The sequence below is a fragment of the Saimiri boliviensis genome, chromosome 2 (genome assembly GCF_048565385.1).
Source record: "Saimiri boliviensis isolate mSaiBol1 chromosome 2, mSaiBol1.pri, whole genome shotgun sequence".
Classification (NCBI taxonomy): domain Eukaryota; kingdom Metazoa; phylum Chordata; class Mammalia; order Primates; family Cebidae; genus Saimiri; species Saimiri boliviensis.
This window is the reverse complement of record NC_133450.1, coordinates 138,269,880-138,284,149: the sequence shown is the minus strand read 5'-3', so window position 1 is coordinate 138,284,149 and position 14,270 is coordinate 138,269,880. Positions and strand designations below refer to the sequence as shown.

The following is a 14,270-nucleotide window of genomic DNA, read 5'->3' as shown; positions in this document are numbered from 1 at the left end:
AGGCTGAGGCGGAGGACTGCTTGAGCCCCGGAGGTCAAAGCTGCCGTGAGCTGTGATCGTCCCTCTCCACTCCAGCCTGGGTGACAGAGCAAGACCCCGTCTCCCAAATAAAATTTAAACTGAAGCAAGAGGAAGCCATGCAGCAGGGCCAGGCCTCTGAGACGGAAACACCGCCCGCCGTACCAGTGTCCCTAAGGGCTGCCGGAGGCCGGTCAGCATAGAACCTTGCACACATGGCCGGGCGGCTGCTCACGCCTGGAATCCCAGCACCTTGGGAGACCAAGGTGGGCAGATGTCTTGAGCTCAGAAACTCGAGACCAGCCTGGGCAACATGATATGATGCCATCTCGACAAAAAATACAAAAATTAGTCGGGCGAGCTGGTGCACACCTGTAGTCTCAGCTCAGAGGGCAGGATGGGAGGATCACCTGAGCCCAGGAAGTTGAGGCTGTCATGAGCTGAGACTGCGCCACTGGGCAGTCTCAGCCTGGGCGACAGAGAGAGACCTTGTCTCAAAAAAAAAAAAAAAAAAAAAAAAAAATTCATGGTAAGAGCGTGAGAAAAGAACCTCAAAAGGGTGGCCACGCCAGCTCTGTTTGCTGTCTTTTTTGTTTGTTCTTTTGAGACGGAGTCTTGCTCTTGTCGCCCAGGCTCGTGTGCAACGGCGCAATGTGCTGCCTTGATTCCAAAGTCAAAATGATACAAAAACATTTACTCACAAAAATCTCACTTCATCCTGACTCTGTTCCAACTCCCCGCTCTGGCAGGGAACTAGTCTCATGAGACTCTGAGGTTTATCCTTCATGTACTCCTCCTCCTCCTCCTCCCCCCCTCCTCCCCCTTCTCCCCCCTCCTCCCCCTTCTCCCCACATCCTCCTCCTCCTCCCCCCTCCTCCTCCTCCCCCCTCCTTCTTCTCCTCTCCCCCTCCTCCTCCTCCCCCGTCCTCCTCCCCCCCTCCTCCCCCCTCCTCCTCTTCCCCCCCTCCTCCTCTTCCCCCCTCCTCCTCCCCCTCCTCCTCCTCCTCCTCCTCCTTCTTCTTCTTCTTCTTCTTCGTCTTCTTCTTCTTCCTCCTCCTCTTCTTCTTCTGCTTCTTCTTCTTTTTTGAGACAGAGTCTCACTCTGTCACCAGGCTGGAGTGCAGTGGCTTGATCTTGGCTCACTGCAACCTCCGCCTCCCAGGTTCAAGCGATTCCCCTGCCTCAGCCTCCCTAGTAGCTGGGACTACAGGCGCGCGCCACCACACCTGGCTAATTTTTGTATTTTTAGTAGAGATGGGGCTTTCACCATGTTGGCCAGGATGGTCTTGATCTCTTGACCTCATGATCCACCCAGCTGGGATTACAGGCGTGAGCCACCATGCCCAGCTTTTTTTTTTTTTTTTTTTTTCTTTGAGACGAAGTCTCACTCTGTCATCCAGGCTGGAGTGCAGTGGCACCATCTCAGCTCACTGCAATCTTCGCCTCCTGGCTTCAAGTGATTCTCCTGCCTCAGCTTCCTGAGTAACTGGGGTTACTGGTGTGTGCTACCACACCTGGCTAATTGTATTTTTAGTAGAGATAGGGTTTCGCCATGTTCATCACGCTGGTTTTGAACTCCTGACCTCAAATGATCCACCTGGCTCAGTCTCCCAAAGTGCTGGGATTACAGGTGTGAGCCACCACACCCAGCCTCATTCTTCTGTTATTTATTTATTTATTTATATATTCATTTATTTTTGAGATGGAATCTTGCTCTGTCACCCAGGCTGGAGTGCAGTGGCTCTATCTCAGCTCACTGCCTCCCAGGTTCAAGCAATTATCCCAAAGTGGTGAGATTACAGGCATGAACCACTGTGCCTGGCCTGGAACATTTTAAACATGATATTTTAAAAAATACTCAGAAATCCGGGTGCGGTGGCTCATGCCTGTAATCCCAGCACTTTGGGAGAACGAGGCAGGCGGATCACGAGGTCAAGAGATCGAGACCATCCTGGTCAACATGGTGAAAGCCCATCTCTACTAAAAAATACAAAAATTAGCTGGGCGTGGTGCCGCATGCCTGTAGTCCCAGCTACTTGGGAGGCTGAGGCAGGGAGGCAGGAGAATTGCCTGAACCCAAGAGGCAGAGATTAGAGTGAGCCGAGATTGCACCACTGCACTCCGGCGTGGCGCCTGGCAACAGAGTGAGACTCTGTCTCAAAAAATAAATAAATAAATAAATAAAATAAACTCAGAAAAAAAAGTACTCTTGGATGAAAAGAAAAATGCAAACTGAAATTACAGAACTTCATTAATATAAGTATAATAAAAACACTATGCAAAACAGGGATCATAGAAAAAATACCTTAAACATTTATACCATTAAAAACAGAAGAGGCCGGGAGCAGTGGTTCCTTCCTGTAATCCCAGCATTTTGGAAGGCTGAGGCGGGTGGACCATGAGGTCAGGAGTTCAAGACCAGCTTGGCCAACATGGTGAAACCCCATCTCTACTAAAAATACAAAAATTAGCTGGGCTTGATGGCACATGCTTGTAATCCCAACTACTGAGGAGGCTGAGGCAGAGAATTGCTTTGGAATCAAGGTAATTTGGTATATTATACTCAAAAGTAAAATAAATTCCTAACGTGGGATACAGTTGCATTAGAAATAAACGACAGCCACACTAGAGGGGGAAAGGCCTGCCCAGGTACCTTCTGAACAGAGAGCTTTTCTCTGTATTCTCGGGCTAACGGCAGACAGAGCCGTAAACACGTCCTAAGCTCTTTTCAGCAGGCTCCTGGCTCACGGTGGTTTGGGTGAGCAATTCTCATGCCACTTTCCATGTGCTCTAGAACGGACCAAATGAGTTAATATGGCAAGGATGATGGAGAGAGTTGAAAAGAGAGTTATAAATATAGACATGGGGCCAGGCGCAGTGGCTGATGCCTGTAGTCCCAGCACTTTGGGAGGCCAAGGCAGGCAGATCACCTGAGGTCAGGAGTTCGAGACCAGCCTGGCCAATATGGTGAAACCCCGTCTCAAATAAATATATGCATACATAATATAGGCATGTGGCAAGGAGAGAATGAAAATGAACCCTGTGGTGTTGGATTGGAATTGGAAGTATCCACGTCATCTCTGATTTTGGTAGACAGAATGGGGAGAGGGAGGGAGGAAAGGAGAATGGGAGGAAGGAGGGAAGAAAGGAGGGGAAGGAGGGGAAGGAGGGAGAGAGGGAGGGATAAAGGGGAGGAGAAGGGAAGAAGGAGTGAGAGAGGGAGGCAGTGGAGAGGAAGAAGAGGGAGGGAGGGGAGGAAGGGAAGTCCAGGCTCTGCCTGCTGAGAAGGTTTAGATACAATCGGATCCAGTAAAGTGAAAGCAAGCACACCTAACACTCAGAGCTTGGTTTCTCAACACCATTCTATATGAAAGGAAACCAGGACTGTTTGGTGAATTAGTCAAAGCCTGTGTGCAGAAAACATAAGAGGAACTTGGAATTTTTTCATGCCAAAGAGTAAAAATGTGCTCAAGGAATTAGGGACTGTGCCAGCAATTCTCTGAAGCCACTTCGAAGGCAGTCCCATTGCGTAGAAATGATTGTCATAGATTGTAACCCATGGAAGGAAACAGGAACTGCTGAGTCCTTGCTGACATAATTAAGTAACTAAACAGAGGACAAGGAACGCAGGTTCCGATGGGCTCAGCCGGTGCCCATGTGTCACACAGATCTCCTTCCTGCAGACCTGAGCGGCCATCCAGACTCATTTCCCTCTGCCCGAGGAACATCCTTGGCATTCATTTATTGTACTGAAGCTGTGCTAGAGATAAATTCCCTCCACTTCCATTTGTCTGACAGGGTCTTTATTTCACCCTCAGTTTCGAAAGCTATTTTCCTGAGATACGGAGTTCTGTTGATTTTTTTTCAGCAACGTAAAGATGCCCTGCCAACATCTCCTGGTTTCCACTCACCGTGAGAAGTCAGCCATTGTGTCCCCCTTTTGTGCCCTGTGTTAGTCCTTCTCACATTGCTAAAAAGAACTACCTGAGACTGGGTAATTTTAATCGGTTCATGGTTCTACAGGAAGCATGGCTGTGGAGGCCTCAGGAAACTTTCCATCACAGGTGAATGTGAGGGCAAGCAGGTATGTCTTGACATGGCCAGCAGGAGAGAGAATGAAGAGGGAAGTGCTGGACACTTTTCAACACCCCGATCTCCTGAGAACTCACTAGTATCGCAAGAGCAGCAAGAAGAAATCCGCCCCCGTGAGCCAGTCTCGCCTCCCTTCAAGGCCCATCTCCAATGCCGGGTAGTACAATAATGCCACATGAGATTTGGGTGGGGACACAGAGCCAAGCCAGATCATGCCCTGTCTTTTTTTTTTTTTTTTTTTTTTTTTGAGACAGAGTCTCACTCCGTCACCAGGTGCCAGGCTGGAGTGCAGTGGCATGACCTCAGCTTACTGCAATCTCTGCCTCCTGGGTTCAAGCAATTCTCCTGCCTCAGCCTCCCGAGTAGCTGGGATTACAGGCACGTGCCACCATGCCCAGCTAATTTTTTTGTATTTTTGGTAGAGATGGGGTTTCACCATGTTGACCAGGATGGTCTCGATCTCTTGACCTCCTGATCTGCCCACCTCGGCCTCCCAAAGTGCTGGGATTACAGGCTTGAGCCACAGCGCCTGGCCTTTTTTTTTTTTTTTTAAAGAGAGATGAAGTCTCACTATGTTGCCCAGCCCGGTCTGGAACTCCTGACCTCAAGTGATGCTCCCACCTCAGCCTCCCAAAGTACTGGGGTTACAGGATTATAGGCATGAGCCACCAGGCCTGGCTGTGCTGTCTTTTAAATTTTTTTTTTTAGAGACGGGGTCTCACTATGTTGCCCGGGCTGGAGTGCAGTGACTATTCACAGGCGAGACCCCACTACTGATCAGCACGGGAGTTTTGACCTACTCCAATTCTGACCTGGGCAGGTTCACCTCTCCTTAGGCAACCTGGTGGTCCCCTGCTCCCAGGAGGTCACCATATTGACGCCGAACTTAGTGCGGACATGCGGTCGGCATAGCGCACTACAGCCCAGAACTCCTGGGCTCCAGCGATCCTCCAGCCTCAGCCTCCCGAGTAGCTGGGACTACAGGCACCGCCACTGCTCAGCTCCTTTTACATTTTTATCCACATCAGTGGTTGGCAGTGCATTGACTATCATGTCCCTGGGTGTGGTTACTGTGAGGCTCCTTCTGGGAGATACCATACAGCGGGTATCTTTACAATACTGAATGCTGCCGCCTGGGCCATGGATTCTTGTCCTGGTGTAACTGTCTTCCCTTAAACTATGCTCTGCGCTGTGTCTGCTCTAGGCATTCCTCTGATATGAACTAAGATATAATTATAGGTATATATGTAGGGAAATATTCTTCAGGCACTCGTAGTATCAACTATTAATGATTATGAATAGAGGATTATATAAAGGGGTTCTTCAAGCCCTAATTCTATAAACTAATATATGATTATGTAAAGGATTATATAACAGGAAATAGCTGAGTAGTAACACTATAAAGTGAGCTATTCCTCAAGCCCTGACTGTGCCAGGGCTCTGCTCAGCTCTCATTCCTCAGTGCCTGTATGGGGGTTACCCACAGTGCCTATATGGGGGGTTACCCACAGTGCCTATATGGGGGTTACCCACAAGAATGGCTGCTCTAGACCTTTATCTTCTGAATACAACTTTGGGTCTTCTCAGTGCCAGCTTTTAGTAACTTTTTTTTTTTAACTATAGGTCATATTCTTCTGTGTCTTTGGACATCAGTGACTTTTGTGCAGGACGCTGTTGACGATGGTGGCCCGCGTCTGCTGTCACCCTCTGAACAGCACTGACTTTTGTGCTAGGCTGAACCTGTCCTCCCAAAATCCCCACGTTGAAGCGCCAGCTCCCACCGTCAGTTTCAGGAGATGAGACCCTTAGGCAGCAATCAAGGTTAAGTGAGGTCAAAGGGGTGTGGCCCTCCTTTAACAGGGCTGGGGTCCTTGTAAGGAGAGGAAGAAGCATGGACAGCCCTCCCCACCAGGTGAGGACAGAGCCAGGGCTGCCTTCTGCAAGCAGGCAGGAGGACCCTCACCAGAAACTGTGTTCTCTGGCACCTTCATCATAAACTTCCGCCCTCCAGAACTGTGGGGAATCCATTTCTGTTGTTTGAGGCCCTGTCCAGGGTGATCTGAGCCGACCGCAACAGCAACAGCCCCTCCGGCAGGAAATCCCAGGACAGGCTAAGCCCCTTGACCTTGCAGTCTCTGCCAGGCTCGGCTGTGCAAAGTTACAGTTTCCCAGGAGCCTCTGACTTGCCAGAATTCAGCCTCTAAACGTCCCTCCTCTGGGTCTTATAGGGCATGGTTTGGGGTTCACGGCTGGCAAGGTCCCTCCGCTCAGGCTGTCGCCCCACCCTGCCCCTGCACCACTCAACCGCAGGCATCACTTTCCACGGCCCCATGAAGCAGCCACCCCCGTATGCCCTGGGTTGTCTCACCTGACCATACGGGAGACCGGCTGACCCCAGGGCCTGGACGCAGAGCCCGGGACTGCCACTTGCCGCTTCCTTGCCCTTCCCACTTCCCCGGCCAGGAGGGAAGAGAGCGATGCAGCTGGCTGGCAGGAGCCCAGGCCACGGGGTGAGAGCCCAGACCACAGGGTGAGAGCTCAGGCCACGGGGGTGAGAGCCCAGGCCACGGGGTGAGAGCCCAGGTCAGGGGGGTGAGAGCCCAGGCCATGGGGTGAGAGCCCAGGCCATGGGGGTGAGAGCCCAGGCCACGGGGGTGAGAGCCCAGACCACGGGGTGAGAGCCCAGGCCACGGGGGTGAGAGCCCAGGCCACGGGGTGAGAGCCCAGACCACGGGGGTGAGAGCTCAGGCAACGGGGGTGAGAGCCCAGGCCACGGGGTGAGAGCCCAGACCACGGGGTGAGAGCCCAGGCCACAGGGTGAGAGCCCACTGTGGAACCATACACGGATCAGGGCCGGGCAGCTGGGGTCCAGTGAGGCCAGAATCGTGGCCCATCAGGTAGGGCCTTGGGCCTGGGGCCATGAGCCTGAGCACTGGGCAGTGGGGAGCCATGGGAGGACCCAGGCAGAAGGGGTACAGCCTCCATGCGTTGGAGGGCACTGCTTCTGCTCCTCCCACCAGGAGCGCTGCTCTGTCTCTGCTGTACACCCGGGGGCATCCTGACCGGGGCCCTGACAGGCCGGGAGAGCGGGGCTGCTGCCTCGTGTGGGAGCCGCGCTGTTTGTCGAGTAGCCATGGGAAACACACCTCCTGATGCCGGTCCCCCCACACCTGTCACCCATCGGCCCTCCAGAAAGACACACAGAGCAGTGGCTTGACATCACAGTTTATTCAGAGCAGGCGCAGGTGACCCGGAGGGCAGGGTGCCCAGGAGAGGCCAGGTGGGCCGGGGCTCCAAGCCTCCTGGTCTGAGGCAGGAAGTCCACTAAATCAGCTCCTGTGACACAAACGTGCAGGGGCTCAGGCCCGCGTGGTCTCTGGGGGCCCCGCAAGGGAGTGATGAGGGCCACATGGCGGGGGCTGCCGTCCTAACTGCCTGGCTTTGGGCGAAGCACCCAGCTCCCCGAGTGCTTTCTCAATCAGCAAAATGGGGTAACAACCCCAAACTCTAGGACCGAGACAAAGCGAGGTCAGGGAGACAATGGGTTCTTGTGATGCCAGACACGGGAGCCTGAGGGGCACCCTCAGGCCTGCACCTGCCCCTGAGGGGACCCGCACCCCGCCCTCAATGGGACCTGCACCCACCCCCGATGGGACCTGCAGGAGTAGAAGCAGCCAGCAGTCCTCACGGAACACCGAAGAAAACGCGCCATTTCTGCCCCCCGTCCCACCCAGCTCTGTACCCCGTGACCCCAGCCTCCCGGGTCCCTGCCTGGCAGCCTGGGGTCACCACCCCGAAGGATCCAGCTCTTTCCAAGCCAGGAGACAGACCCATCTCTGGTGCTGGGTGTCCTGATCAGAGAAAGGGGTGAACGAGGCCCCACCCAGGGCCGGGAGGTGGAGCCACGGAATGGGTACTGGGCCAGGGTCCCGGGGACTTCAGCGCAGGCCGGGGTGGGGGCAGGCTCACCTCCTTCAGGAGCTTGGCACACCGCCCTGTGGGACAGGCCAGCGTGAGGAGCTGCAGAACCAACCCACAGGGCCCAGCCCATCGTGCACCCCAAGGCCCCTGGGCTCACCAGGCCGGGCCGCCAGGTACAGTCCCGTGTCTGCTGTCAGCTCCCGGAACCTCCAGAACCCCAGCCGCTCCTCGTCCTCCAGGCTCCGAGCTGTGGGGCACAGGGGGGCTGGGTGGGCAGTCCCCGGAGGGCGGCAGCTGGGCAGAGCCCCCGGGCCAAGCTTACTGAAGTACTTGAGGACGTGGAAGTTCCTGCCCCGCCACATCAGGGACACCCGCAGGATGGCATAGCCCTCGTAGTCCGTGTCCAGCACCTGGATCTCTCTGTGGCCTTCAGGAGCCAGCCATGGCGTTGGGGGAGGCCTCTGAGGGGGACGGACCTCGAAGGCCAGGGTCTGCAGGGTCTAACTCCAGCCTGCCCCCACCCAGCGCCTGCACGTGCGTGGCTGGGGACACTACAGCCACTCTTGAAGGATGACCCAGTGTGTGGGTGAGAGAATGGGAAGGTCTGGGGCATGAAATGTACAGGGAACAGCATGGGGAGTAGTGCAGAGAACAATGCAGGGAACAGCATGGGGAACAGCACAGAGAACAGCAATGCAGGGAACAGTGCAGGGAACAGCATGGGGAACAGCACAGAGAACAGCAATGCAGGGAACAGTGCAGGGAACAGCATGGGGAACAGTACAGAGAACAGTGCAAGGAACAGTGCAGGGAACAGCACAGGGAACAGTGCAGGCAACAACGCAGAGAACAATGCAGGGAACAGCTCAGGGAACAGTGCAGGGAAAAGTGCAGGGAACAGCGCAGGGAACAGTGCAGAAAACAGCACAGGGAACAGCGCAGGGAACAGTACAGAAAACAGCACAGGGAACAGCGCAGGGAACAGCATGGGGAACAGCACAGAGAACAGTGCAAGGAACAGTGTAGGGAACAGCACAGGGAACAACGCAGAGAACAATGCAGGGAACAGCTCAGGGAACAGTGCAGGGAACAGCACAGGGAACAGCACAGGGAACAGTGCAGGGAACAGCATGGAGAACAGCGCAGGGAACAGTGCAGGGAACAGCATGGGGAACAATAAGGCAAGGCCTGGCTGTGTGCACTGCCAGGCTCCACCTGCTGTGACAGGGCAACTGCACTTACCAGGAAAAGTGAATTTTCCTGTAGTGTCTATTTCTGAGCCCACGACCCTGTCTATCTCGCAGCTTCCTGAGCTGAAAGGCAGCAAAGTGCTCATCGGGAAAATGCCAGCCTGTGTCCCACCTGCTGGGCTCCTTCCCAGAGTGGGGCCATGTCTTTAGGAAGGGCACGGGCAGCAGGGCCTGGAGCAGGACAAGGCAGGGAGAGGGCCAGGCAGGGAGTGTGCCAGGTGGGGAATGTGCCAGGCAGGGGCTGAACCGACCTCCCCCTGGGGCCTCTGCTTCCTCCAGCCAGCCACCTGCCCCATGCCCCTTTTCTTTCCTTATAAGTTCATGGGGCTTTATTAAAACACTATGCTTATATTTGGGAGACAATCAGATTCAGGAGCTGATCAAGGGCCCAGACAGATGGGCACAGGGAGGGCTGGCCCACCAGCGGGACGGCACTCAGCCCAGACCCCATGCTGCGCCCAGTCCCCGGCCACGCTAGCCTCTTCCTCTCTGGCAGCCCCCAGGCCTCTTACATATTGTACGCAACCTTCACGGTCAGGTTACTCCTGTTCATGGTGAGGAACAGGCCCTCCACCCGATTCCGGGGGGTCAGCACCAGGCTTTGATCGGAGGCCACACCGACTTCCCGCCAGAATCCTCCAAGCTAGAGAGAAGCGGAGCTCCACCAGGCGCTGAGTAGCTGGACTGAGACCCCCGGGGGCGTTCCACAAATCCCCAAGCAGGGGCCTGGTGGGCTCTAAGAGGTCAGCAGATGGCAGCGAGGCTCGGTGGCAAAGCAGCAAGACATCTGTGAGCCCACTGTCCCCAGGTGCGTGTCCTTCCAAGCAGTCCCCTCAGGCCATCGCACAGCAATGCCCCACAGGGCGGCCCTTCCCCACTGGGCCACCTAGAGCTGTGGAGCAGGCCCTGGGGCTTCCAGGCCATGTGGGGAGGAACCGCAGGCTGTGCCTGACCTGGGGAGGCAGGACCCAGGGGCAGGGGCACTCGAAGGCTGGAAGAGAAGTCCCGGAGAGCGCAGCGTAGTGAGAAACGCCAGGGAATGGGTGACCAGGGCAGCTCAGCTCACCAGACACCAACCATGCCAGGGGACAGCTCCCAGCCACCGACCACACCAGGGGACAGCTCACCAACCACCAACCACACCAGGGGACAGCTCACCAACCACCGACCACGCCAGGAGACAGCTCCCAGCCACCAATCATGCCTTGGGACAGCTCACCAGCCACTGACTGTGCCAGGGGACAGCTCACCAACCACCGACCATGCCAGGGGACAGCTCACCAGCCACCGACCACACCTTACAGCTCACCAGCCACTGACCATGCCTTGGGACAGTTCACCAGCCACCGACCATGCCAGGGGACAGTTCCCAGCCACCGACCACACCGGGGGACAGTTCCCAGCCACCAACCATGCCAGGGGAGGGGTTTCCTGCCCTCAGCCAGCTGCCCAGATCCAGGACTTCTGCTAAGACTTTTTAAAACGCGGTCATTTTTGGGAGAAAAGAATCTTTTTCTTGAGCATCTACCTTCCCTGGGCCTGCCAATGCGCGCCTGGCCCAGCAGCCGGCACAGCCTCGGGGTGAAGAAACGGCTGCTAACAGGAAGTGTCTGGCTGGCACCAGCGTCCCCACTGAGCCCCCACACCAGGAGAGGTCTCCTCCCCGAGCCTGCAGGGTTGGGGGCTGGGAGGAGACCCTCCAACAAAGAAGAAGCAGCCACCTTCTGCCGGTCCAGGTCCACCATGGCCGCTGCCATCTGTGCCCAGAGCACCACGAGGGCACCCAGGTGGATGCATGGCAGCCTGGCCTCCATGGCGGCTCCTCTGCGCTCCCGTGTGCCACAGCCTAGGTGATTATATATGGACGGAGGCAGGCTGTGCGCTCACCCGGGACGGTCATCAGGACAGCTTGGCTGCCGGCTGCTCAGAGACGGGTGTCTGCGCATCCGGCCCTGGGGACACCCACGCCCACCAGAGGGGTTAGCCTGGCCTAGACGGCAGTCTGCCCGGCCACCCTCCTGGTGCGTGGATGATGGTGGACGCTGCCGGGGCCGTCTGGGGGCCTGAGAGGAGGAGCTCCACCCACGCCACCTGCGGCTCAGTGACCCCCGCTCCACATGATACATGTGTTTGGGGCTGGTTTTGGCCAGCTGGGAACAACATCACAAAGACTGTCAGGGTCAAGGGGGGCAGGCGGGGCCATGTCCTGACCGTGGCCAGCAGCATCGAGCACGCAGCGGTATTTGACCCCCGGCCTGTGCGCTTCGGTGTCTGGCCCCGCTCCATGCCTGAGACCACGTCCACCACCAGCAGTATATTTTGTGAGGTACCAGGACCAGCTTGTGTCCACTGCCCGGGGGGCAGCGTTGAGCATGGCCCTGGAGCCTGCCCACCCGGCTGGCAGCACCACATGGACACGCTGGGGGTCCTGGCCACTGTGACCCTGGCGTCTGTCCCCTCTTCCTCATTATAGACACAGCGGGGGAGGGGCGGGAGCGTCAGGGGCCGACCCTGGCTCCCTCCCTCCTGCAGTGTGGCACAGGGCACGCCGCTTTACCTCAGTCTCCCCATCTGTCATGACCGAAACAGCAGAACATGAAGCCAGGCAGAGGCCCTGGATGACCTCCCTCTGGAGTCCCCCGAGCCCCCGGGAGGGCCCCGCCCGGCTCTCTGGCCCCCTCCGACCCCGTGAAGCATCTCTCGGGCACAGGGATGATTTTTTTCTAAGGCAGACAAGTTTTACTTTCAAAAACATCTTTATTTGTGACACGTATTTTTTAAAACTGAAGGCAACTCCCATTGCCTGAAAATGAGCCGAACAAGCACAGTACCTTCCACCCTGCCATCCCACTTCCTCCCACTCCCTTCCAGGACAGGGGAACAGGAGCCCACGGGAAGCCGGAAGGCTTCTCCCACCAGGGCCAGGGCCTGACAGGCTCCAGTGTGGCTGCCGCCCAGGCCACTGTCACCCTGGGGTCCAGCGCTTCAGCTCCCACAGCTCCCACAGCTCCCAGCAGAGGCACAGGTCCCATGGGCCAGGAGAGGTCCGAGGGTCCCCAGAGCCCTCCTCCCAGCCTTGTGCCCTGGTGCTGGGGTGGGGGTGGCCTTCCCGCCCTGGGAGCCAGAAACATCCATCTGGAATGGCTCAAGCTTTGGTTAGCTATCAGGAGGGAAGTCCTGGTCACCAAAGCCCATTCAGCAGGTGGACCCTGGCCACCCTGGACCCTGGATGGTGGGGAACACTGGGGAGACAGAGGACCCGGCTGCCCCCAGCCCCAGGCTGAGGAGTCAGGACCCCCCAGCGTGGCTCCAGAGATGGACTTGGCAGGAGAGGAAGGGTGGGTAGCAGGGCACCTGCTGTCTCTGGGCGACCGAGGGCAGGATGAGGGCAGAAGCTCCTCAAGGCTGAACCTTTCTGGCTCCTGCCCTTTGAGGGCCTCGGGCACTGACAGGCAACAGAACCTCCAGTTCCTTCCTGTGCCACCCCACGCCCGGCCCTTTGAAATGTGTGCCAGACACAGTGGGCAGTCAGAGTTCCAGAGGCCCCAGGCACACCGCCAGTGACCAGGGTGACAGTGGGGAGGGCCAGCCCAGGCCCTTGCTGGCTGTGCAGCCTTGGATAAGTCACCCAACTGTTCTGTGCCACGGTTTCTTGATTTTTTTTTTTTTTTTTTTTTTTTTTTGAGACAGAGTCTTGCTCTGTCCCCTAAGCTGGAGTGCAATGGCACAACCTTGGCTCACCGCAAACTCCGCCTCCGGGTTCAAGCAGTTCTCCTGCCTCAGCCTCTTGAGTAGCTAGAATTACAGGCGCCTGCTACCACACCTGGCTAATTTTTGTATTTTTAGTAGAGACAAGCTTTCACCATGTTGGCCAGGCTGGTCTCGGACTCCTGACCTCAGGTGACCCACCCGCCTCGGCCCCCCAGTGCTGGGATTACAGGCGTGAGCCACCATGTCCGGCCAGTTTCTTCATCTTTGGAGCAAGGAGCACGCGGGGCGGCTACGTGTGTCCATGGGGTCTGCTGTGAAGCACCCAGGCCGGCCGGCAGTGCCCTGGCCACAACCATGACCCATTTCCAGGGGTGTGAACCAGGTGCCCGAGATCACATCAGTGGTGGGGGCAAAACCCAAACGGGCCTAACTTCCCAGCCTCCCACATCTCCCCACCCCCGCCCCGCACCGGGGGCCAGGATGCCCAGCAGAGCCCCAGCAGCCAGACCGTCTTCATAGGATGCCCAGCTCCCCACGGGCACTGCGGACCCATAGTGACTGGGCCAGGATGCCCCATTCTCCTGTGGATGCAGCCCCACACATGCTAAGCCTGGCTGCTGCCTCCTGCTCCTCCCCAGGTCCCTCCCCCTACCCCTTCCCCCTGCCTCCTCCCTCTCCCCAGGGCCCCTCACCCCTGCCTCCTGCCTCCTCACCCAGACCCCTTCACACTGGTGTCCCTGCCCCTCACACCTGCCCCCTGTCCCTTTACCCAGGGCTCCTCCCCACTGCCTCCTGCTCCCTCATCCCTGCCTCCTGCTCCCTTGGCCAGGGCCCTTCACACCTGCCTCCCTGCCTCAGTGTCCCCAGCAGTGCTGGGGTCAGGCAGGGGCCTGCTGTGCCCTCCCCCAGGGCATCTCCAAAGAGGTGAGGCCGTGAGGCTGCAGCATCTGTTTATTGAATAGAAAGAGGCGTCCCATGAGGCATCCCATGGGGTCGGGGGGTGGGGGTGGAGGACAGAGAGGCCCCAGGTGGTCCCCGAGGGCTGCGGCTCCGGCTCCTCCTGCACAGCAAGCCCACAGTCACTCCATTGCACACTCCCGAGACAAACGCCCTTCCTGCTCCTCACAAGCTGCCCATCAGCCCTCCAGGGCCACCACCCAACAGGCTCAGTAGAGCCCATTCTGCTCCAGAAACTCCCACAAACCCTGGACACGCACACCAGCCACCACTGCTGCCCCAGAGGCCCCTGGGGAGAGGCTGTCCTGGCTCCAACGCTTC

At 57.2% G+C, this 14,270-nt stretch overlaps 1 protein-coding gene and 1 pseudogene across 1 annotated transcript; both read right to left on the bottom strand.

Annotated features, from left to right (window-relative positions):
• Positions 1-7,584: 7,584 nt before the first annotated feature.
• LCN8 (lipocalin 8) lies at positions 7,585-11,095 on the bottom strand. The gene is made up of 7 exons (XM_003941358.1): positions 11,003-11,095; positions 9,794-9,924; positions 9,274-9,344; positions 8,354-8,458; positions 8,189-8,278; positions 8,080-8,105; positions 7,585-7,617 (listed from the first exon to the last, which is right to left on the bottom strand). Exons 1-7 carry the CDS (start codon positions 11,093-11,095, stop codon positions 7,585-7,587), a joined length of 549 nt encoding a protein of 182 aa, XP_003941407.1.
• Positions 8,461-9,208, bottom strand: LOC141583439 (uncharacterized; annotated as a pseudogene).
• Positions 11,096-14,270: the final 3,175 nt, after the last annotated feature.